Source organism: Miscanthus floridulus, chromosome 8 (genome assembly GCF_019320115.1).
Source record: "Miscanthus floridulus cultivar M001 chromosome 8, ASM1932011v1, whole genome shotgun sequence".
Classification (NCBI taxonomy): domain Eukaryota; kingdom Viridiplantae; phylum Streptophyta; class Magnoliopsida; order Poales; family Poaceae; genus Miscanthus; species Miscanthus floridulus.
In genome coordinates this window covers 125041393-125067081 of record NC_089587.1, presented here as the reverse complement: position 1 = coordinate 125067081, position 25689 = coordinate 125041393, and the positions used below count along the sequence as shown (strand labels likewise).

Here is a 25689-nt window from a genome sequence, read left to right as displayed (position 1 = left end):
GTGCCTGTCCAAGCTCCACTTTCTTCTAACCAAGTATAGGTTCGCCTTGCAACTGTTACACTCAAGCTACGATGGTATCACAGTCACCGACCGATTGTACCGCCTGTTCTTTGGTAAGAACACTTGTAAGACCGTGGTAAGACGCTTGAGAGTTGAGTGTCTTGTTTTTCCTTGTCCATAACCTAAGTAGTTGATAGGGATAATACTCTTGTGTTGTCTTTTGCTATCTTCTAACAATGACAGGTTGTTCGAATCCACCGACTTATGATGGTATAGGTGCTGATGAGTACATAGAGTGGGAAATTGCCATCGATAACATTTTTGCTACTCGCTTTATGTATCCAAGGAGAAAGGTAAAAAATGCAGCTAGTGTTTTACGACATTCTGCTCTATCTTGGTGGGAGTCTTTAGATCCTTCTGATAAACCTCAAACTTGGAATGATATGAAACTTCTTATGTGAGAAACCTTTGTTAACCCACCTCCTGTTTTGACTTCATATGATGAGGTGTACCATTTAGAGGAAGAGTCTGTTGTTATTCCTCTTGCTATGACTAACCTTCTGCAGGATAATGTACATAAGAGAGAGGATGACATGGAAGAAAATGAGAAGCCCACAACCTCATATGCAAATTTAGAACCATCACTTCACAATGCACCTATTACTCCTACTGAAACCACAGGTAATGCCCATGGTGCTACACTCACGGAAGGTGAGAATTGTTTTAATGTACTAAATTCTTCCACACACCATGCTATCATAGAGCAATTGTTAGTGGAACCCTCTCTTGATTTATATTTGTCCCATGATAATTTGTTTGATGTTTCTTGTGATAAAGATGAATTGGTTGATGATGTTTCAGTTTTACATGTTTTGGAACCAACCACTTGCGCTGAAAATAAACATGTTATTCATATTGCTACTAAAACTAATGAGTTCAAACTGTTGTCTTCTTTACATACTTTGGGTTACATTGAATGTGATGTTTTATGTAACCTAGATTGTTTAGAGGAGAGCCTATTTAAATATGTTGATTTGCCTTGGTTTTCTAAACATACATATCATGTTATTGGCAAATATAATAATAAGGGACAATATATGATACATCGCGTATACATTCGCAGTAATATGAATTCTCCTTTTGTTGTACAAGATTATGATCGTTTAGAGGTCAGCCATAATAATACAAACATTTTCTCATGTTCCTCAAAGAAACAAGTTCACTTCCAAGAAGGGGAGCATTGTTGGTTGCTACCTATGTCTGCTAGATCATCTATTCCTGCATTGTCTTTGGATAGTTCTAATCTTTTGTAGGATACTGTTGACATACATCGTGTGCATTCGGATCATGGAGTCTACATGCTTGCTGAAATTTTTATGCGAGATGACATGCTACAAACTTGGAAACATGGTCACATTCCTTCTCAAAATTATTTCAGTTCCCTTTGTTTTCGCAACCCCGTTCACCTTTATGTTGTGCAGGATCAGTTTCAAGCACAATCGACGTCGAGGACGACTTTTCGTCAAGAAAGGGAGGATGATGAGGACATGACACCCCTGCATATGACCATGTTTGGCACATGGTATAGAGGGGTAGAAGGCCAGCAAGGGTATCCAAGTCAAGAAGGAGGTCCGAGGCTAATTCGGTTCGAGTCCCCGAGGTGGAGGCCCAAAGCAACTCAAGTTCGAGTCTGCCTCGGTCTCTAGGACCAGTCTGCCTTAAACTAGTCACCCAGGACGCATTAGGACTCTATTTTCGATGATCCACATATGGTTGGAAAGCTAATTTGATAAGGAAGCCAATCCAAGTGGTTTCACATCAAAAGACCTTCGGAATCAACGAGAATCGTCGAAACAAGTCAGCGTCTAGAATCTACCAGGGTGCTGCGATACCGTCTTTTGGTCCGTTGGACCGTGTATCGTGTTTGGGCCCATTAGGGGGCGCGTCCAGGGAGGGTGACGCCCAAGACTATAAATACCAGCCGTCGCTCTCTTTAGGGTTTGGGTTTTGTTTAGTTCTTGATTTCCTCGTGAAACAGATGTTGTTTCACTGCAGCTGTCGCCGCCAAGGCCGCTTGCTGTAATCTAGGGCCCCAGTTCTTGATCTTGTTCGCCTGTGGCGATTAGTCCTTTCGAATAAAGACTTGAACTCCTTCTCGTTATTATAAGCCTCATATTTATTTGCAATTTTAGATTGCGTTCATCTCGTTCTTGCTTGTGTTCTCGATTCGCTTGCAGGAAAGCCTTCTCGGCGAGGACAATCGCGTTCGCGTGGTTGATAACCAACGGAGCAGTGGTGTAACGGTTACGGGGGTCTAAATCAGTCTTGGTTCGAAGCATAGATCGTGAACGTCGAGTCTCCACCAATCGACGCTATCATACCTATCGGAAGATCGGGCCTAGTCTACATCAAACACTGTGGAACAAAAGTCGGCGCCTACAACACTGTTCGGGCATTGTTAGGTCAGAAAGGGCTTAAAGCGCCCGTCCCATCGTATCCTGACGGTGCCTTCCTGCAGGCGTACATGGCATGGCCCTCGATACTACGGTTGACTCGAATGTCCTGTCGTACCTTGTGCTCGTCTTTATGAAGGATCAGGGTGCAGTCGTCGGACGAGGCGGAGCCCGCCCTAGGACGTCGGACGAGGCGGAGCCTGCCTTAGCCATCGAGCGAGGCGGAGTCCGGCCTCGGATGTCGGGCGAGGCGGAGCCAGCCCTTAGCCATCGGGCGAGGCGGAGTCTAGCCCTCAGGGGTCGGGCGAGGCGGGACCAATCTTCCATCGTTCGGGCAAAAAGCGCAGTAGCGTTCTTATCTGACCGGAAGTGTCAACGTTCGATGGTTATTAATTTCACCTTAGTGGGTATCCCGGTATTAGGTCCCCACAAATATGCACTTGATGAAAGATGGATAAGTGAACCTATTCGTAGGATTGGCCGTTTAGTCCATAGCGCTGGTGATTTCAACTCTAAATCAGATGCTCCTCTCTAGAGTTCAATCTCGACATACACCATAAATCTACAAAGATTTTATGCTAGAACGGTATTTTTTAGGACCAAGATAAAGAAAGCAAAGTTTATCCTAAAATATAAAAAAATAAGTTTATTTTAGGTTTATACAAATTCATAGAAATAAGTTTATACTAACATCTGTGATCTGTCACAATATTTTTGTTCCGCTTTGGCAAGAACGAGAGGAGAGAGCCCCGAACTGGAGCGCCACGTCGGATGTCACGCAAAGCGAACTGCACGGAGGCGTGGCCCCCACTGCTCCCCCCTTCCCACGCGCGCAAACTTCCAAACAGCTCCACTTGCTCTCAGTTTTGGTTCCGTTCCACACACTTTCCATCCCCGCACGCCCACTCCAGTCCGCCTCTGTTCCCGTGCCCGGTGCCGCCATTTCCCGTGCCCACCGCCCCCCCCCCCCCCCCCCCCCCCCCCCCGCCCCCGGCGACGAGATCCCCATCACGCGCGCCGCCCATGGCGCCCCACCTACTCACCCCACCGGCCCTCACCATGACTGGCGCCGCCGGATCGGCGGACCCGCGGGCGCCCAGGCCACGCGCGCCGTCGCGCACCTTCTTCTGCTCCTCCCCCGGCAGAGCGCGGCGGGGGCTCAGGAGGAGGAAGGGCTTGAGCGTCGTCGCGGCAGCGGCGGAAGGAGCGGAGCCGGGTGGGCCCGCGGGGCCGATGCGGCTCAACGAGTACATGGTCGCTGTCGACCGGCCCCTCGGCGTCCGCTTCGCCCTCGGCGTCGACGGACGCGTCTTCGTCCACTCCCTCAGGAAAGGGGTAAGTGACTAAGCGGGGAGCGAGCAATGGGAAGGAAGTCCTTCCCGGACGGGCGGGGTTTAAGGACCTTCGATTGGCGAGTGACTGACTGACATATTGACATCCGGCTACTGCTTGTGGTGATGCGTGGCAGGGGAACGCCGAGAAGTCCAGGATCATCATGGTCGGCGACACGCTCAAGAAGGCGGGCGGCGACGGCGAAGGCATCGTCACCATCAAAGACCTAGGTGACACGGAGTACGGCACCAGTAATGTCGTTATGTTTGACTCTTCCAAAGACTAGCGTCTCTATGAAATTTAGTGAACCATCCCGTCTGTCGTTTTCGGTCACTGTGTCATATATAAGATTGCTTATTATGATCGGAAGTGCCTTTCCTGGTTACTGTATGTTAGAGTTTTTTTACCTTTTCTGTTTGAACTCTGAAATATTTTATACCCTGGTCTAGTGAAATTCCAACATTCGAAGTAAGTCTTAAAATAGACTTGTAACTAATAATTTCTGGACTATTCATCAAGCTTAGTAATTATTCAATGGCTCAAATGAAATGGTTCTTTGTTAGGGTAAATAGTTCATGGCACAAACAGTACTCCGATGCACTGAACAAAGAAGTTTCAGCTCTTTGCTTTCCCAGACATTGAATGATTGAAGTGCACATATACTTAGTAGTGTAGCAGTTGGCGATTTTTAAAATGAGCCTTAAACTTCTTAATTGCTTGACAAAGTGTTACCCAATAGTCCAATATCCATTGGAGCACCACCTTCCTCAAAGTTAAGATACCAGCAATCTAGCAGTTCAATGAACACGATTTATTTCCCTTAAAAATTCAAGAACGTCGGATGGAACTACTGCATGGTTACGCTTCATTCATATGTTCTCTTTAACTTGTATCCAGGATTGCACTGAGGGACAAGTCAGGACCATGCAGCCTTGTCCTTGAGAGACCATTTGCTCCTTTTCCAATCCATCAGTTGCATCAAAATGAAGATTACCGCATTCTATTTAACAGAGGGCGGGCTGCTGTTGCCTCGTGGAATAGTGCTGTTTGGTCCACAAAGCTTTATGGATCTTCTACTGGGGATGGAAAATGTGGTTTTGCCGTATTCTCCCCAAGGTTGCTAAGTTCTCAAGGATGGGCTTTTCTGTCTAAAGAGAAAGGTGGACTCAATCAGAGTAGCACTAACCTTGCCAATCGCATAAGTGAGATTGTTGGTTTATATTCTGATGAAGACGATGTCAATGCTGAGTGGGCACATGGTAGCTTTCCTTTGGAGGAGTACATTAAAGCACTAGACCGTGCTAAGGGTGAACTGTACTATAATCATTCACTGGGTATGCAGTATAGTAAGGTACTGGAAGACTGCTTCTGTTAATTTTCTTAGACATGTACATCCATAAAGGGTGTGTCAATACTATGTGTGCTTGCAAGAGCTGAGGACTACTTATCAATATATACCAATAACCATGGCACTTGTTTTACACAAATATTCGCAGATAACAGAACAAATATTTGTTGGGTCATGTATACAAACAGAGAAAGATGTGAAGATGTTATCAGAAACTATGGTATGTTCCTGACATATGCTGCAAGCTTGTCTGATTAGTGCTTTTTGCTTACATTTGTTGCATTCCATTTATACTTCCATTTACGTTACAATTCAGTTAAGTTTCTGATACTTCAAAAGGCTTCAGGGTATCACTGCTGTTCTGAATTTCCAAAGTGAAAGTGAGCGCATTAACTGGGGAATCAATTCTGAGACAATCAACAGTTCTTGTCATGAGAATAACATCTTGATGGTTAACTATCCTATACGGTATGCTGTAATGCCTCTATCTAGAAGATAAACTTTAGAATGTTTGATTCTAGTTCTTCACTATAGTTATATTGAACCAGCTGTAGCTTCCTTATCCTGTGACAAACAAGACTAGAATTTATATAGGTTCGAATTGTCGTTTATTTGTAGAGCGATGTCGGTGATACTTTGGCTACTGTTGTTGTGTAGATATTCGGTGTGTACTATTTGTTGTTGTGTGGATTAATGTTTTAAGCGTTTTATGTCTCATTAGGCTGTTATAAGCTCAGCTCATCCTACTTCACCCTAGTAGTTATCTGAACAAAAAGGATCTCTATGAATTGTTGGTGAAATCTTTACTTAGTTTTGCAGACGTGATAGGCTTGCTAACTTACTATCATCTGATTATCATTTAACTACTGATGCTTGATGTTTTCAGAGAGGTTGATTCCTTGGACCTAAGAAAGAAGCTTCCTTTCTGTGTTGGTCTTCTGTTGCGTCTTATAAGGAAGAACTACCGTATATATGTGACTTGTACCACTGGATATGATAGATCACCAGCATGCGTGATATCATACTTACACTGGGTTCAAGATACACCTCTCCATATTGCTCACAAGTTCATCACTGGTTTGCACTCTTGTAGACCTGACAGGTAATTATGGTTGAGCAACATTATATTAGTCAATCTGTTTGATGCTAAATCAAAAAGGACCCTGTTTATTGTGACTGCTGAGAACTAAAAAATTGTTTAATGATGCAGAGCTGCAATTGTTTGGGCAACTTGGGATCTTATTGCTTTAGTTGAAAATGGAAGGCATGATGGTAGTCCCACACATTCAGAATGTTTCGTTTGGAACAGTGGTAGGGAGGTAAGTTCCTTTTATACAAAAATGTTACTTAAGAGTGATTAATTGGCATAGATAACATTTGTTCAAGTCAGTGTGAGACTTCATGTTATGATCTTGACATTCAATAACTCGAGGGGGTTGACTTGCACCGTTGCATGTGACATTGGCTCCAGGGTGAGGATGTAGAGTTGGTTGGAGATTTTACAAGTAACTGGAAAGACAAAATAAGATGCATCCACAAGGGTGGGTCAAGATATGAGGCTGAAGTTCGCCTTCGGCATGGAAAGTAAATTGCCACTTGCTTGTTTTCGTGGCTGAGGATATTAAACAGCATCTGTCTATCCCACCATGTTCTGATCTCTTTGCTCCTGATAGTTATCGAGTTAACTGAAACTAACCCCGTACTCATTTAGGTACTATTACAAGTTTATAGTTGGGGGCCAGTGGAGGCATTCGACTTCATTGCCTACAGAAACAGACGAACATGGGAATGTCAACAATGTGATCAGAGTAGGTGACATTGCTCGGATTCGTCCTGCTCCAAGCCAGCTACACATAAAAGTATGTCAACTCAATCCACTGCCTTCAGTGCCTCGATTGAACTTCCGACCTGTCTACTTTGCAATTTAAACATTCTTTCATGTTTTTGCTGATCAAACCCTATATGAGTTTTTAGGTAATAATGTGTAAACTTAGTAGAATCTGTAGCTTACTATAGCCAACAAGCATATTATAATATATTGGCATCTATCATGGCAGGATCCAACTGTTGTTAAGGTCATAGAAAGGGCGCTAACAGAGGACGAGCGGTTTTCATTGGCGTTTGCAGCACGCCGCATGGCATTTGCAATCTGCCCAATCAGATTGTCCCCAAAGCAGTAGATGGGTCATCCTTTTCCGAGCGGAATCAAGCGTCATCCAGGATCAGCAATTTTCGAAGCTACAGAAAATCGTGTATGTAACAACAGAGGGGCCTTCTTACTGTATGTATCCGTTCACACACAACCTGGAACGTCGATAAGTGGCTCAGCAATGAGCACAATGTACACCTCTGTAATTCTATGGACTGTATACCTGAAATGAACTCCATTTCAGACTATATGACACTCTTGAGAATCCGAGGCTAGCTCACAAATGGCCAGTGAACAAGCTCTGCAATCAACAGCTCTCATGGGATGGGTGAGATGACTACTTTGGTCTCATTCGTTTCGCTGAAAAAGCAAGTTGAAACACTGTTCCGGCTGATTTACTGCGAGAGAAAAATACTGTTCTAGCTAAAAAAACAAGCTAGAAAGTACGGATTAAAAGATAAGCGAACGGGGCCAAATTTGCCGGTTGCTCTCCCGGTCTCAAGGTAGGAGAACGCCTCCACAACCTGCGAGAAGGCGAACGGCCCCACCTGGTCGATGAGCGGCTTCAGCTTCCTGACTCGAGGTACGGGTTGAGCTTCTCCAAGACAGCGCCGTTGGAGGTGACGACGAACCGGAACCCTGGAGGGCTGACGGCGCCGGTGAGGACCACCACGCTGCCGCCTTCCTTCACTACCTTGACAGCCTTGTCACCCTGACCTGAAATGAATGAAACCTATGCGTGCATGGTGAAACGCAAAGGACAGATCGACTCAGCCGAGGCCTGAGGGGGTCACGTGTATTTTGTGGTGGCTGCTGGAGTGCTGGGCATGCATTTGGTGATGGTGATCTTATCTTACCGACTGCGTCCAAGACAACGTCGTATTTGTCCGGCAGCTCTTCGAAGTTGTCCTTAGTGTAGTCGATGGCGACATCGGCACCCAGGCTCTTGAGCAGCTCGATCTTTTTGGTGCTGGCCGTCGCAGCCACCTTGGACGCGCCGTACACATGCTTCGCTAGCTTCAATCCACGACAAGAGCAGCATTGTGCAAGAATGTTCAGTTCAGTCTTCACAACGTACGTACCCAACAGTACGTCGAGCTGGAATTCAAACAGCAGCCGGTGCCTGTGCAGTGAAGTTTCAGTGTCTGGCACTCTGATGAGATCTTACCTGGATTGCAAGGGAGCCGACACCGCCGGCGCCACCGAGGACGAGGACGGACTTGCCGGCGGACAGTCCCGCGCTCTCCAGGCCCCCGTTGGCGGTCTGGACGGCGAGCGGCAGGCTGGCGGCCTGCGCGAAGTCGAGGCCCTCGGGCTTGAGCGCCAGCAGCCTCTCCTCGACGGCGGTGTACTCCGCCAGCGAGCCGGACTACTTGGGCCCCTCCAGCGGCTTCTCGCTGAGTACACCTCGTCGCCTTCTTTCAACTTCTTCACCTGGCTGCCCATCTTGACGACCACGCCGGCCACGTCGTACCCCGGCACGGTCTGCAGCAGTGCACATCATCAGCAAGTTCAGCACTCCCAGAAACCCAATAGTTTCAGTGCACAGAATCAAAAGAAGAAAAAAAATGGATTTTCGATTTGCAAGACGAGACGATGATAGCAGCTGATCATCATCAGACCGGGAGAGGGGAGTCGGTGGCCTGGAACTTGCCGGCCCGTCGCTTGGCATCGACGGGGTTGAGCGCCGCGGCGACGACCTTGACGAGCACCTGGTCCTCGGCCAGGGCCGGCACAGCCGCGGCCTCGTCGAGCTTGAGCACGCCGGCGTCCCCGTACGCGTGGTACACCCAGGCCTTCATCACCCCGGGCACCTCCGTCGACACCGCGGCCGTGGCCGCCGCCGTCGCTAGGAGAACAGCTTCGGAGGTGTCATAGGCTATGAAAATTGTCAACACTCCATAAAAAATGGGATAAATTACTGAAAAGTATTGTGGCAATACATTAAGGTTATTAGGTTATTAGTAGTGCATCAAATTAAGTTAGTTTGCAAGTGAACTATGATTTTGATTTTATCTATTTCGGGGGTGAAGCTAAGGCTTGTCATTGGGGTCAGCTGACCCCGACAGATTTTGAAAATCAAAGAGAGAATTACTGTACATGATTCAGCCAAGACCCCGGTGATCTTCTAGCCTGACTTCGCCACTGATTTATTTTATTTTTCACTCCCAAAATATCATACTTCTTGATCTACTTTTAAATATGTAAGGCGATCGGTATCGTCTTGTGCTGTAACGGATTGGGGACGTGATTCCCGATCTTGTGTCAGGTTCCAGATAACTGTCAATTTGATCGGAGAGCGACACACTAATTTGGCTTTAGATTATAAAGATCTGAACCCTACAATCTTAGCACCATGTCTCTTCTTGTTATCAACCGTGTCACAATTCGGTTGACTTCGCCACGAAGGCTAATCCCTGCTGCAAATCGAAGAACACAAGCAAGAATAAGATAAAACGCAACTCAAGTGAAGTGACAATTGCGGAAGTAAGCTCTCGAACATGGGGTTTCACAAACCGATAACGGCGACTGTTCAAAGACAGATTAATCTAAAGCAAAACTCAAACCCTCACGATGGCGGCGGCGGCTGAATATAAGGTCTAAGGGTCATCGCTCCCCTGGACGCGCCCCCATAACGGCCTCAAAGACGATACACGGCCCAACGGACCAAAAGCGATGGCGCAGCATCTGACAGATTCTGGACGCTGACTTGTTTCGATGATTTCCGTTGACTTCGGTCGAATTTGGGCCTCAAACCAAAGCCATTGGTTAGCTTATGAAATTACTTTTCCATCCATATGTAGATCATCGAAAATGGAGTCCAGATGCGTCCTGGACGTCCGTTTTATTGCAGACTGGTCCTGAAGGCCGAGGCAGATTCGAACTCGAGTTGGACTGGGCCTCCGGCTTGGGTTGGATGCCCTTGTTGGCCTCCTAAGGAGGTGGCTAAGGAGGAGGACGTCCAAGGGCTTCCTTGGTGAGGTATCCTCCTTGGGGCGTGCTCGCACTTGGGCTAGGGTCCCAAGGATAAATAATAAGCCCATGATGACGATATAGCTCCCGGCAGAAACAACGACAGAATATCTTGATGATTTGGAGGCTTTGACGACGTGATATTGAGGTGGGACCAGATCTATTTGAAAGCTTATCAAATAAGCTTTCCATCAAGTGCTCATGGACCTCAAACTCACTCCAGATGAAAGAGTTATGGCCTTCCCAATGAAGTATTGTCGGGCTGCCGATGACCTGAAAGTTCAACTTTGATGGACCTGCACTTTGAGACACATTTGTACCTACAATCAAATAGTGACATGTACATGTGGAACCAAGTGAATTGTACCAAAAAATACTATGCAAATGTAGGAATAAGTTAACCTTATAATCAATGGTCATATCCGATGGTGTCATGTCCTCATCATCGTCCCCTTCTCGATAGCAAACCATCCTCGTTTTGAGCTTTGTTACACGGCAGGTAGTCGGTAGTAGCCAGCATTGCTCCCCTTCTTGAAATTTAACCTGTTTCTTTCACTACTAGAAATCTCCACTTCTATGACCAAAATCTTAATGATGAATCCGAAAACGTCATAGAAGATCGCTTTTTATGACGAATATTTTCGTTTCATCATAGATCAGTGGTGACGATGCTGCAACCCTCCTTTTCTATGACGAAATCAGGCATCATCACAAAAAACATCACAGAAGAACGTAGGGTTTCATCACAGATCACTCGCGTGACTCATCTGTGACGATCTCCTTTAAAATTGTGACGAACAGGGATTCGTCATTGAACTAATTACCTATCTGTGATGTTATATTCGATCTATAACGAATGGCTTCGTCATAGATCTCCACACGATACTTTCTCCATCCGACATGTACCTGTGGGACGTATAGTTACTCATCCGTGACGCTTTCAATTCATCATAAAAGTCTCCGTTTGATCCTTTCTCCATGCGACGTATACATATGGGATCCATCTCCATCCGATGTGTACTTGTGGGACTTGTAGTTACTCATCCGTGATGCTTGCAATTCATCATAAAAGTCTCCGCTCGGTCCTTTCTCCGTCCGACATGTACCTACGGGATCCTTCAGCATCCGACCTGTGGGACCCGATGGCTTTCGTGTCACATGTACCTGTGGGACCCGACGGCTTGCGTGTCATGTGTACCTGTGGGACCATCCAACCTGTGGGACCTAATGGCTCACGTGTACCTATGGGACCTTTCTCCATCTTCATCCGACCTGTGGGACCCGATGGCTTGCGTGTCACTTGTACCTTTTGTGTCGCCAGGGTTTAATAAATAAAAAAAAACTTCAATGCATAGGAGTAAAACCCGGGACTCGGAGAAAGGAATGCACGGTCTTTACAATTGCGCTAGATGCCTGGTTGTATTGGCATATCTTAGGAGTCTGTATACTATTATATTCTCTGTGTGGATGCCCTATAGGTTGACCTATATTGGATATTTCCCCTTCAAGTGGAAACAAATATGTGCCCGTTAGACTAGCGGCGGTGGCGGAGGATCCTCGATGTGCTGTGGTGGCTCCGGTGTCCTTTAGGAGGCTAGGCGGTGGGGCTTGTCGGTGGAGAATGGCGGTATTGGCGTCCGTGTCCATTGTGTGCCGTGGCAGATCCGATCCACTGGTATCCTTTCTTGCCTTTTCGTGTACGCTTTACTGTTTTGGTCCTTGCTCGAACATGAGGTATACAAGAAACATTCTAGTGTTGGAGATCGGGTTAGGCCAATGATATGATGATGAAAAAAACTAGGAGGTGGCACTGGTTGGTTTTCTGCTGATGTCTTGGTTTTTTTGCATATGTTCAATTTTGTTACTGTAAATGCCTGTGTGCAAGTAGGCCTGTTAATTGTGAAGTGCTTGCTTAATTATACCTATCTATCTAGGCAAACAAACATGCCCATTGCTTCTGTCTTCAAAACTGTTGTAATTGTCGTTCTCTTAATCTTTGTCTATTTCCTATGGAAGAAGCTCTGAGCTCGTGTACTGATTGTAAGTGTGATGGATAGACTTGATTTAGCTAGAATTGTAATGGTTACAACTCCATTAACTGCTACTCTAGTTTGAGTTATATATATCTATGTGGTGCTACTCTAAATTTGTTTGTGGTCGTACCATAAAAATTGTTAATGGTTCTTAAAGTTGCACTTTGGTACGAATTGTGGACTTCAATGTTGGATCTTTGTTGGATTATTTTCCTCTTCAATGATCTCATTACAGACAAAATGGAGGAGGCCCCAACAAGAGGAACACACTGGCCAGCCTCACGTACGATGCCGTTGTCGAGATCCTCCGTCGCCTCCCCGCCGCTCCTTGTTCTATTGCAAATGTGTTTGTCGCTCCTAGAACCGCCTCATCTAGGACTAAAACAACCATAAGGTGCTGCCCTAGACTCTGGCCGGGTTTTGCTTTGACATCGACCAAGGCCATCAATGCTACACACGAGTCACCGGTGAACACCCCTCCTTGTCCTTCTTGCCCTTCACCTTAACCAATGTAGATGTCTCAGATATCTGCAATGGCCTCATCCTATGCTGGTGCTGAGGGGCTAATGGATCATACTACTATCTTGTCTGCAATCTGGCAACCAAGGAGTTCAAGGAACTGTCACCTAGCATCTATTCTGTTGGTGAGGCTCGATTGGGGTTCGATCCGAAGGCCTCCTCGCACTTCCATGTGATTGAATATATAGAAGTAAAGCAGTTTTATCGGTGCAGGGGTGTGGACATCTACTCATCTAAAACTGTAGCATGGATCTGTAAGAAATCTAAATGGGGCAGGAATGCTTGTGTGACAATTGAGAGATCAAATAGGAGATCATCAGAAACTATGTATCTTAACGGTTTTCTACACATTATGGATTACTCGTAGGGCTGTTAGATACTTGCTGTGGATATGGAGGGAGAGACATGGAGGAAATTCCTCGCCTGCATGGTTCTGAAGGTTCCATCCATCAAGCTCAAGGTCACTTGTGTGTATGTACTATTCATGGTTGTGATATGCCCAAGCTTAACATCTAGATCCTTGAAGACTATGGTACTAATAAATGGACATTGAAGCATACTGTTAGCACTCTTGACATTCATTTGGAGACTAACATTGAATTTGGTTACTTGGTTGTTGATCAGTACTACACAACTGTTCAGCCGAAATGAAATTTGCTTCTCTTTGTTGGGGTTGGGGACGAAAATGATAGTGGCGCATATAACATGTACCGTAGAAAAGTTCATGTCATCCCTACACGTTACAGTGCATTTTTGAAATGTGGCATCCTGCCACAAATCAATAGCAAACCTTACTATCTTCCCTATGTTTTCTTATTCTCGGAGTTGGAGTCATTAGTAGAGGAGTAACTAAAGTTCCATGATGTATATCTCTATCATGACATGTATAAATGGATCAATGTTGTTTGATTGTCTATGCATATGTTCAGTTTTGTTACTGTAAATGCCTGTGTGCAACTAGGCCTGTTAATTGTCAAGTGCTTGCTTGATTATACCTATCTATTTAGGCAAACAAATAGGCCCATTGCTTCTGCCTTCAAAACTATTGTAATTGTCGTCCTCTTAATCTTTGACTATCTCATATGGAAGAAGCTCTGAGCTCGTGTACTGATTGTATGTGTGATGGATAGACTTGATTTAGCTAGAATTGTAATGGTTACAGCTCCATTAACTGCTACTCTAGTTTGAGTTATATATATCTATGTGGTGCTACTCTAAATTTGTTTGAGGTCATACCATGAAAATTGTTAATGGTTGTTAAAGTTGCACATTGGTATGAGTTGTGGACGTCAATGTTGGATCTTTGGTGGATTATTTCCTCTTCAGTGATCCCATTATAGACAAAATGGAGGAGGCCCCAACAAGAGGAACGCACTGGCCAGCCTCACAGATGATGCCGTTGTCGAGATCCTCCATCGCCTCCCCGCCCACTCCTTGTTCTGCTACAAATGTGTCTATCGCTCCTAGAACCGCCTCATCTCAGACTACAACAACCATAAGGTGCTGCCCCAGACTCTGGCCGGGTTTTGCTTTGACATCGACCAAGGCCATCAATGCTACACCAGAGTCACCGGTGAACACCCCTCCTTGTCCTTCTTCCCCTTCACCTTGGCCAATGTAGCTGTCTCAGATATCTGCAATGGCCTCATCCTATGCTGGTGTCGAGGGGCTAATGGATCATACTACTATCTCGTCTGCAATCGGCAACCAAGGAGTTCAAGGAACTGCCACCTAGCATCCATTCTATTGGTGAGGCTCGATTGGGGTTCGATCCGAAAGCCTCCTCGCACTTCCATGTGATTGAATATATAGAAGTAAAGTAGTTTGATCGGTGCAGGGGTGTGGACATCTACTCATCTAAAACTATCGCATGGATCTGAAAGAAATCTAAATGGGGCAGGAATGCTTATGTGACAATTGAGACATCAGATAGGAGATCATCATAAACAGTGTATCTTAACAGTTTTCTACACATTATGGGGTACTCGTGGGGCTATCAGATACTTGCTGTGGATATAGAGGGAGAGACATGGAGGAAAATTCCTCGCCCGCATGGTTCTGAAGGTTCCATCCATCAAGCTCAGGGTCACTTGTGTGTATGTACTGTTCGTGGTTGCGATATGCCCAAGCTTAACATCTAGATCCTTGAAGACTATGGTACTAATAAATGGACATTGAAGCATACTATGAGTACTCTTGACGTTCTTTTGGAGACTAACATTGATTTTGGTTACTTTGTTGTTGATCAGTACTACACAACTGTTCACCTAGAATGGAATTTGCTTCTCTTTGTTGGCGTTGGGGACGAAAATGATATCATCGCATATAACATGAACATTAGAAAAGTTTATGTCATCCCTACACATTATAGTGCATTTTTTAAAGTGGCATCCTACCACAAATCAACGACAAACCTTACTATCTTCCCTATGTTTCCTTGTTCTTGGAGTTGGAGTCATTAGCAGAGGAGTAACTAAAGTTCCATGATGTATCTCTCTATCATGACATGTATAAATGGATCAATGTTGTTTGATTGTCTATGCATATGTTCAATTTTGTTACTATAAATGCCTGTGTGCAACTAGGCCTGTTAATTGTCAAGTGCTTGCTTGATTATACCTATCTATTTAGGCAAACAAATAGGCCCATTGCTTCTGCCTTCAAAACTGTTGTAATTGTCGTCCTCTTAATCTTTGACTATCTCATATGGAAGAAGCTCTGAGCTTGTGTACTGATTGTATGTGTGATGGATAGACTTGATTTAGCTAGAATTGTAATGGTTACAGCTACATTAACTGCTACTCTAGTTTGAGTTATATATATCTATGTGGTGCTACTCTAAATTTGTTTGAGGTCATACCATGAAAATTGTTAATGGTTGTTAAAGTTGCACATTGGTATGAGTTGTGGACGTCAATGTTGGATCTTTGGTGGATTATTTCCTCTTCAGTGATCCCATTATAGACAAAATGGAGGAGGCCCCAACAAGAGGAACGTACTGGCCAGCCTCACAGATGATGCCGTTGTCAAGATCCTCCATCGCCTCCCCGCCCGCTCCTTGTTCTGCTACAAATGTGTCTATCGCTCCTAGAACCGCCTCATCTCAGACTACAACAACCATAAGGTGCTGCCCCAGACTCTGGCCGGGTTTTGCTTTGACATCGACCAAGGCCATCAATGCTACACCAGAGTCACCGGTGAACACACCTCCTTGTCCTTCTTCCCCTTCACCTTGGCCAATGTAGCTATCTCAGATATCTGCAATGGCCTCATCCTATGCTGGTGCCGAGGGGCTAATGGATCATACTACTATCTCGTCTGCAATCGGCAACCAAGGAGTTCAAGGAACTGCCACCTAGCATCCATTCTGTTGGTGAGGCTCGATTGGGGTTCGATCCGAAAGCCTCCTCGCACTTCCATGTGATTGAATATATAGAAGTAAAGTAGTTTGATCAGTGCAGGGGTGTGGACATCTACTCATCTAAAACTATCGCATGGATCTGAAAGAAATCTAAATGGGGCAGGAATGCTTATGTGACAATTGAGACATCAGATAGGAGATCATCATAAACAGTGTATCTTAACAGTTTTCTACACATTATGGGGTACTCGTGGGGCTATCAGATACTTGCTGTGGATATAGAGGGAGAGACATGGAGGAAAATTCCTCGCCCGCATGGTTCTGAAGGTTCCATCCATCAAGCTCAGGGTCACTTGTGTGTATGTACTATTCATGGTTGTGATATGCCCAAGCTTAACATCTAGATCCTTGAAGACTATGGTACTAATAATTGGACATTGAAGCATATTGTCAGCACTCTTGACATTCATTTGGAGACTAACATTGAATTTGGTTACTTGGTTGTTGATCAGTACTACACAACTATTCATTCGGAATTGAATTTGCTTCTCTTTGTTGGGGTTGGGGACAAAAATGATATCGTTGCATATAACATGGACAGTAGAAAAGTTCATGTCATCCCTACACATTACAGTGCATTTTTGAAACATGGAATCCTGCCACAAATCAACGACAAACCTTACTATCTTCCCTATGTTTCCTTATTCTCGGAGTTGGAGTCATTAGCAGAGGAGTAACTAAAGTTCCATGATGTATATCTCTATCATGAAATGTATAAATGGATCAATGTTGTTTGATTGTCTATGCATATGTTCAGTTTTGTTACTGTAAATGCCTGTGTGCAACTAGGCCTATTAATTGTCAAGTGCTTGATTGATTATACCTATCTATTTAGGCAAACAAATAGGCCCATTGCTTCTGCCTTCAAAACTGTCGTAATTGTCGTCCTCTTAATCTTTGTCTGTCTCATATGGAAGAAGCTCTGAGCTCATGTACTGATTGTATGTGTGATGGATAGACTTGATTTAGCTAGAATTGTAATGGTTATAGCTCCATTAACTGCTACTCTAGTTTGAGTTATATATATCAATGTGGTGCTAATCTAAATTTGTTTGAGGTTGTACCATGAAAATTGTTAATGGTTGTTAAAGTTACTCTTTGGTATGAGTTGTGGACGTCAATGTTGGATCTTTGTTGGATTATTTTCCTCTTCAGTGATCTCATTACAGACAACATGGAGGAGGCCCCAACAAGAGGAACGCACTAGCCAGCCTCATAAACAATGTCGTTGTCAAGATCCTCTATCGCCTCTCCGCCCGCTCCTTGTTCTGCTGCAAATGTGTTTGTCGCTCCTAGAATAGCCTGATCTCGGACTACAACAACCATAATGTGCTGCCCTAGACTCTGGCCGGGTTTTGCTTTGACATCTACCAAGGCCATCGATGCTACACCAGAGTCATCGGTGAACACCCCTCCTTGTCCTTCTTGCCCTTCACCTTGACCAATGTAGTTGTCTCAGATATCTGCAATGGCCTCATCCTATGCTGGTGCCGAGGGGCTAATGGATCATACTGCTATCTTGTCTATAATCTGACAACCAAGGAGTTCAAGGAACTGCCACCTAGCATCTATTCTGTTGGTGAGGCTTGATTGGGGTTCGATCCGAAAGCCTCCTTGCACTTCCATATGATTGAATATATAGAAGTAAAGTAGTTTGATCGGTGCAGGGGTGTGGACATCTACTCATCTAAAACTCCATCATGGATCTGTAAGAAATCTAAATGGGGTAGGAATGCTTATGTGACAATTGAGAGATCAGATAGGAGATCATCAGAAACTATGTATCTTAACGGTTTTCTACACATTATGGGGGTACTCGTGGGGCTGTCAGATACTTGCTGTGCATATGGAGGGAGAGACATGGTGGAAAATTCCTCGCCTGCATGGTTCTGAAGGTTCCATACATCAAGCTCAGGGTCACTTGTGTGTATGTACTATTCATGGTTGTGATATGCCCAAGCTTAACATCTAGATCCTTGAAGACTATGGTACTAATAATTGGACATTGAAGCATATTGTCAGCACTCTTGACATTCATTTGGAGACTAACATTGAATTTGGTTACTTGGTTGTTGATCAGTACTACACAACTATTCATTTGGAATTGAATTTGCTTCTCTTTGTTGGGGTTGGGGACGAAAATGATATCGTTGCATATAACATGGACAGTAGAAAAGTTCATGTCATCCCTACACGTTACAGTGCATTTTTGAAACATGGAATCCTGCCACAAATCAACGACAAACCTTACTATCTTCCCTATGTTTCCTTATTCTCGGAGTTGGAGTCATTAGCAGAGGAGTAACTAAAGTTCCATGATGTATATCTCTATCATGAAATGTATAAATGGATCAATGTTGTTTGATTGTCTATGCATATGTTCAGTTTTGTTACTGTAAATGCCTGTGTGCAACTAGGCCTATTAATTGTCAAGTGCTTGCTTGATTATACCTATCTGTTTAGGCAAACAAATAGGCCCATTGCTTCTGCCTTCAAAACTGTCGTAATTGTCGTCCTCTTAATCTTTGTCTGTCTCATATGGAAGAAGCTCTGAGCTCGTGTACTGATTGTATGTGTGATGGATAGACTTGATTTAGCTAGAATTGTAATGGTTATAGCTCCATTAACTGCTACTCTAGTTTGAGTTATATATATCAATGTGGTGCTAATCTAAATTTGTTTGAGGTTGTACCATGAAAATTGTTAATGGTTGTTAAAGTTACTCTTTGGTATGAGTTGTGGACGTCAATGTTGGATCTTTGTTGGATTATTTTCCTCTTCAGTGATCTCATTACAGACAACATGGAGGAGGCCCCAACAAGAGGAACGCACTAGCCAGCCTCATAAACAATGTCATTGTCAAGATCCTCTATCGCCTCTCCGCCCGCTCCTTGTTCTGCTGCAAATGTGTTTGTCGCTCCTAGAATAGCCTGATCTCGGACTACAACAACCATAATGTGCTGCCCTAGACTCTGGCCGGGTTTTGCTTTGACATCTACCAAGGCCATCGATGCTACACCAGAGTCATCGGTGAACACCCCTCCTTGTCCTTCTTGCCCTTCACCTTGACCAATGTAGTTGTCTCAGATATCTACAATGGCCTCATCCTATGCTGGTGCCGAGGGGCTAATGGATCATACTGCTATCTTGTCTGTAATCTAACAACCAAGGAGTTCAAGGAACTGCCACCTAGCATCTATTCTGTTGGTGAGGCTTGATTGGGGTTCGATCCGAAAGCCTCCTTGCACTTCCATATGATTGAATATATAGAAGTAAAGTAGTTTGATCGGTGCAGGGGTGTGGACATCTACTCATCTAAAACTCCATCATGGATCTGTAAGAAATCTAAATGGGGTAGGAATGCTTATGTGACAATTGAGAGATCAGATAGGAGATCATCAGAAACTATGTATCTTAACGGTTTTCTACACATTATGGGGGTACTCGTGGGGCTGTCAGATACTTGCTGTGCATATGGAGGGAGAGACATGGTGGAAAATTCCTCGCCTGCATGGTTCTGAAGGTTCCATACATCAAGCTCAGGGTCACTTGTGTGTATGTACTATTCATGGTTGTGATATGCCCAAGCTTAACATCTAGATCCTTGAAGACTATGGTACTAATAATTGGACATTGAAGCATATTGTCAGCACTCTTGACATTCATTTGGAGACTAACATTGAATTTGGTTACTTGGTTGTTGATCAGTACTACACAACTATTCATTCGGAATTGAATTTGCTTCTCTTTGTTGGGGTTGGGGACAAAAATGATATCGTTGCATATAACATGGACAGTAGAAAAGTTCATGTCATCCCTACACATTACAGTGCATTTTTGAAACATGGAATCCTGCCACAAATCAACGACAAACCTTACTATCTTCCCTATGTTTCCTTATTCTCGGAGTTGGAGTCATTAGCAGAGGAGTAACTAAAGTTCCATGATGTATATCTCTATCATGAAATGTATAAATGGATCAATGTTGTTTGATTGTCTATGCATATGTTCAGTTTTGTTACTGTAAATGCCTGTGTGCAACTAGGCCTATTAATTGTCAAGTGCTTGCTTGATTATACCTATCTGTTTAGGCAAACAAATAGGCCCATTGCTTCTGCCTTCAAAACTGTCGTAATTGTCGTCCTCTTAATCTTTGTCTGTCTCATATGGAAGAAGCTCTGAGCTCGTGTACTGATTGTATGTGTGATGGATAGACTTGATTTAGCTAGAATTGTAATGGTTATAGCTCCATTAACTGCTACTCTAGTTTGAGTTATATATATCAATGTGGTGCTAATCTAAATTTGTTTGAGGTTGTACCATGAAAATTGTTAATGGTTGTTAAAGTTACTCTTTGGTATGAGTTGTGGACGTCAATGTTGGATCTTTGTTGGATTATTTTCCTCTTCAGTGATCTCATTACAGACAACATGGAGGAGGCCCCAACAAGAGGAACGCACTAGCCAGCCTCATAAACAATGTCGTTGTCAAGATCCTCTATCGCCTCTCCGCCCGCTCCTTGTTCTGCTGCAAATGTGTTTGTCGCTCGTAGAATAGCCTGATCTCAGACTACAACAACCATAATGTGCTGCCCTAGACTCTGGCCGGGTTTTGCTTTGACATCTACCAAGGCCATCGATGCTACACCAGAGTCATCGGTGAACACCCCTCCTTGTCCTTCTTGCCCTTCACCTTGACCAATGTAGTTGTCTCAGATATCTGCAATGGCCTCATCCTATGCTGGTGCCGAGGGGCTAATATATCATACTGCTATCTTGTCTGTAATCTGACAACCAAGGAGTTCAAGGAACTGCCACCTAGCATCTATTCTGTTGGTGAGGCTTGATTGGGGTTCGATCCGAAAGCCTCCTTGCACTTCCATATGATTGAATATATAGAAGTAAAGTAGTTTGATCGGTGCAGGGGTGTGGACATCTACTCATCTAAAACTCCATCATGGATCTGTAAGAAATCTAAATGGGGTAGGAATGCTTATGTGACAATTGAGAGATCAGATAGGAGATCATCAGAAACTATGTATCTTAACGGTTTTCTACACATTATGGGGGTACTCGTGGGGCTGTCAGATACTTGCTGTGCATATGGAGGGAGAGACATGGTGGAAAATTCCTCGCCTGCATGGTTCTGAAGGTTCCATACATCAAGCTCAGGGTCACTTGTGTGTATGTACTATTCATGGTTGTGATATGCCCAAGCTTAACATCTAGATCCTTGAAGACTATGGTACTAATAATTGGACATTGAAGCATATTGTCAGCACTCTTGACATTCATTTGGAGACTAACATTGAATTTGGTTACTTGGTTGTTGATCAGTACTACACAACTATTCATTTGGAATTGAATTTGCTTCTCTTTGTTGGGGTTGGGGACGAAAATGATATCGTTGCATATAACATGGACAGTAGAAAAGTTCATGTCATCCCTACACATTACAGTGCATTTTTGAAACATGGAATCCTACCACAAATCAACGACAAACCTTACTATCTTCCCGATGTTTCCTTATTCTCGGAGTTGGAGTCATTAGCAGAGGAGTAACTAAAGTTCCATGATGTATATCTCTATCATGAAATGTATAAATGGATCAATGTTGTTTGATTGTCTATGCATATGTTCAGTTTTGTTACTGTAAATGCCTGTGTGCAACTAGGCCTATTAATTGTCAAGTGCTTGCTTGATTATACCTATCTGTTTAGGCAAACAAATAGGCCCATTGCTTCTGCCTTCAAAACTGTTGTAATTGTCGTCCTCTTAATCTTTGACTGTCTCATATGGAAGAAGCTCTGAGCTCATATACTGATTGTATGTGTGATGGATAGACTTGATTTAGCTAGAATTGTAATGGTTACAGCTCCATTAACTGCTACTCTAGTTTGAGTTATATATATCTATGTGGTGCTACTCTAAATTTGTTTGAGGTCGTACCATGAAAATTGTTAATGGTTGTTAAAGGAGCACATTGGTATGAGTTGTGGACGTCAATGTTGGATCTCTGTTGGATTATTTCCTCTTCGGTGATCTCATTATAGACAAAATGGAGGAGGCCCCAACAAGAGGAACGCACTGGCCAACCTCACAGATGATGCTGTTGTCGAGATCCTCTATCACCTCCCAGCCCGCTCCTTGTTCTGCTATAAATGTGTCTATCGCTCCTAGAACCGCCTCATCTCGGACTACAACAACCATAAGGTGTTGCCCCAGACTCTGGTCGGGTTTTGCTTTGACATCGACCAAGGCCATCGATGCTACACCAGAGTCACTGGTGAACACCCCTCCTTGTCCTTCTTGCCCTTCACCTTGGCCAATGTAGCTATCTTAGATATCTGCAATGGCCTCATCTTATGCTGGTGCCGAGGGGCTAATGGATCATACTGCTATCTCGTCTGCAATCTGGCAACCAAGGAGCTCAAGGAACTGCCACCTAGCATCCATTCGGTTGGTGAGGCTCGATTGGGGTTCGATCCGAAAGCCTCCTCACACTTCCATGTGATTGAATATATAGAGGTAAAGTAGTTTGATCGGTTTAGGGGTGTAGACATCTACTCATCTAAAACTACAGCATGGATCTGTAAGAAATCTAAATGGGGTAGGAATGCTTATGTGACAATTGAGAGATCAGATAGGAGATCATCAGAAACTATGTATCTTAACGGTTTTCTGCACATTGCTTTATTATACCTATCTATCTAGGCAAACAAACAGGCCCATTGCTTTTGCCTTCAAAACTGTTGTAATTGCCATCCCTTAATCTTTGTCTGTCTCCTATGGAAGAAGCTCTAAGCTTGTGTACTGATTGTTAGTGTGATGGATAGACTTGATTTAGCTGGAATTATAATGGTTATAGCTCCATTAACTGCTACTCTAGCTTGAGTTATATATATCTATGTGCTGCTACTCTAAATTTGTTTGAGGTCGTACCATGAGAATTGTTAATGGTTGTTAAAGTTGCACTTTGGTTTGAGTTGTGGACTTCAATGTTGGATCTTTGTTGGATTATCTTCCTCTTCAATGATCTCATTACAGACGAAATGGAGGAGGCCCCCAATAGGAGGAACGCACTGGCCAGCCTCACGGATGATGCCATTGTCGAGATCCTCCATCGCCTCCACATCCGCTCCTTGTTCTACTACAAATGTGTCTGTTGCTCCTGGAATCACCTCATCTCGGACTACAACAACCATAGGGTGCTACCCCAGACTCTGGCCGGGTTTTGCTTTGACATTGACCAAGGCCATCGATGCTACACCAGAGTCATCGGTGAACACCCCTCCTTGTCCTTCTTGCCCTTCACCTTGGCTAATGTAGCTGTCTTAGATATCTGCAATGGCCTCATCCTATGCTGGTGCCGAGGGGTTGATGGATCATACTGCTATGTCGTCTGCAATTCGGTAACTAAGGAGTTCAAGGAACTACCACCTAGCATCCATTCTGTTAGTGAGGCTCGATTGGGGTTTGATCCAAAAGCCTCCTCACACTTCCATGTGATTGAATATATACAGGAGTCGCCGTTTGATCGGTGCTGGGGTGTGGACATCTACTCATCTAAAACTACAACATGGATCTATACGAAATCTAAATGGGGTAGGAATACTTGTGTGACAATTGAGAGATCATAAGATATGAGATCATCAGAAATTGTGTATCTTAACGGTTGTCTACACATTATGGGGTACTCAGGGTTTTACCCTCAGATGCTTGCTATGGATATTGAGGGAGAGACATGGAGGAAAATTCCTTGTCCTTGTTGTTCTAAAGGTTCCATCCATCAAACTCAAGGTCACTTGTGTGTATGTACTATTCATGGTTGCGATATGCCCAAGCTTAACATCTGGATCCTTGAAGACTATGGTACTAATAAATGGACATTAAAGCATACTATCATCACTCTAGACGTGTTTGTGGATACTAACATTGAATTTGGTTACTGGGATGTTGATCAGTACTACTCAATGGTTCACCTAGAATGGAATTTGCTTCTCTTTGTTGGGGTTCGGGACGAAAATGATATCGTCGCATATAACATGGACAACAGAAAAGTTCATGTCATCCCTACATGTTACAATGCATTTTTCAGACGGGATGTCCTGCCACAAAACATCTGCAGACCTTACTATCTTCCCTATGTTCCCTTGTTCTCAGAGTTGGAGTCATTATCAGAGGAGTAAATAAAGTTCCATGATGTATCTCTCTGTCATGACATGTTTAAATAGATCAATGTTGTTTGATTGTATATGGACATGTTAATTTCCTATTGGATGGATGTTGTCATTATTTTGCTGCAACTTTAACTTGTTTGTAATGTAGGCTAAGGTCTGTGCAGTGTGTCAGACGCTTCAAACCGATAGAGGTCGAACTTTCTTGCGTGTGTTGTAACTTTTCAACACCAATGGCTCCTCTTTGTTCCCAAAAAATAAAAAACACCAATGGCTCCTCTGTAGTAGTGATATATTAACCGCCACGATCTCTTCTGCAACTCCGCTTGTTTCCTTCCTTCCCCGAGCCCTCCCATTCCCACTGTAGATCTAAAATCGCTAGGAATGTGCGGTTGCCTTCTCCAAACCTACTTCACTCTTAGCCACCACCATGGTGAAGGGTAAGCCTTCGGCAAAGCGTGCACGGGAGGGGGATGATGCCATGCCTGTGGTGAAGGAGGATGACGTCGTGCCCATGGTGAATCAAGATGAAGCTCTAGTGGATCTCTTTGGAGATAGAGATGATTGGGCCATTGGCATCATGAGTAAGGCTTTCTTGAAGATCAAGCATGTGCTACAGAACACCAGTCTAGGCACCCTCAACCCACCTTGGGAGGAAAAGGTGAGCAGTTACATCTTCATTTTCCACCAACTCACCGATGTCCTAGAAGAACTACCAGCCTACCTGAACAAGAATTGCGCGGACAACGCAGAGCACATCCTTGCCTGCTACCGGAGTCGAATAGACGGCTTCAACACTAGCGTCACGACGCAGGGAATCAGCACCACCCACAACACCGAGAAACACTAGCGCAACCTGGTTCATGCCGATGGTGAGCAGGTGGACAATCGCATCACCGCTGATGAGGACGACGATGACATTGATACCAACGAGGAGGACGAGGATGAGGATAGTGATACCGACGATGAGTAGAGGAGTAAATAAAGTTCCATTTGATGTATCTCACGTTGCATTTGATGTATCTACCTTATGTTGGGAGTACGGAGGGAGTACATGTTGTTACTCTTCCTTATGTATCTTCCCTTACATTTTATGTCAGACGCGTTCAAATGTACAAAGGTTTTGGTTTGTGAAGTCTTATTTGCATGTCTGTGTTTACTATATTGTTGAACTTTGTATTAATTAGGTGGGTTAAACCCTGTTGAGCATGGTGTAGATCAGGTCCTTTGGTCATTTGGTAGCCAGTTTCTAGCCGCTGTTGGTTGGTTTTGCCTGCAGGTTTCT

At 44.1% G+C, this 25689-nt stretch overlaps 1 protein-coding gene and 1 pseudogene across 1 annotated transcript; one reads left to right on the top strand and one right to left on the bottom strand.

Annotated features, from left to right (window-relative positions):
• The first annotated feature begins 3435 nt into the window (after positions 1-3435).
• On the top strand, positions 3436-7547 carry LOC136473483 (phosphoglucan phosphatase LSF1, chloroplastic-like). The gene is made up of 10 exons (XM_066471123.1): positions 3436-3788; positions 3922-4025; positions 4683-5136; positions 5282-5353; positions 5480-5601; positions 6020-6235; positions 6344-6452; positions 6605-6717; positions 6845-6992; positions 7191-7547. Exons 1-10 carry the CDS (start codon positions 3477-3479, stop codon positions 7311-7313), a joined length of 1773 nt encoding a protein of 590 aa, XP_066327220.1. The 5' UTR covers positions 3436-3476; the 3' UTR covers positions 7314-7547.
• A 118-nt stretch (positions 7548-7665) lies between these two features.
• Positions 7666-9126, bottom strand: LOC136473484 (2-methylene-furan-3-one reductase-like; annotated as a pseudogene).
• Between the last annotated feature and the right edge of the window lie 16563 nt (positions 9127-25689).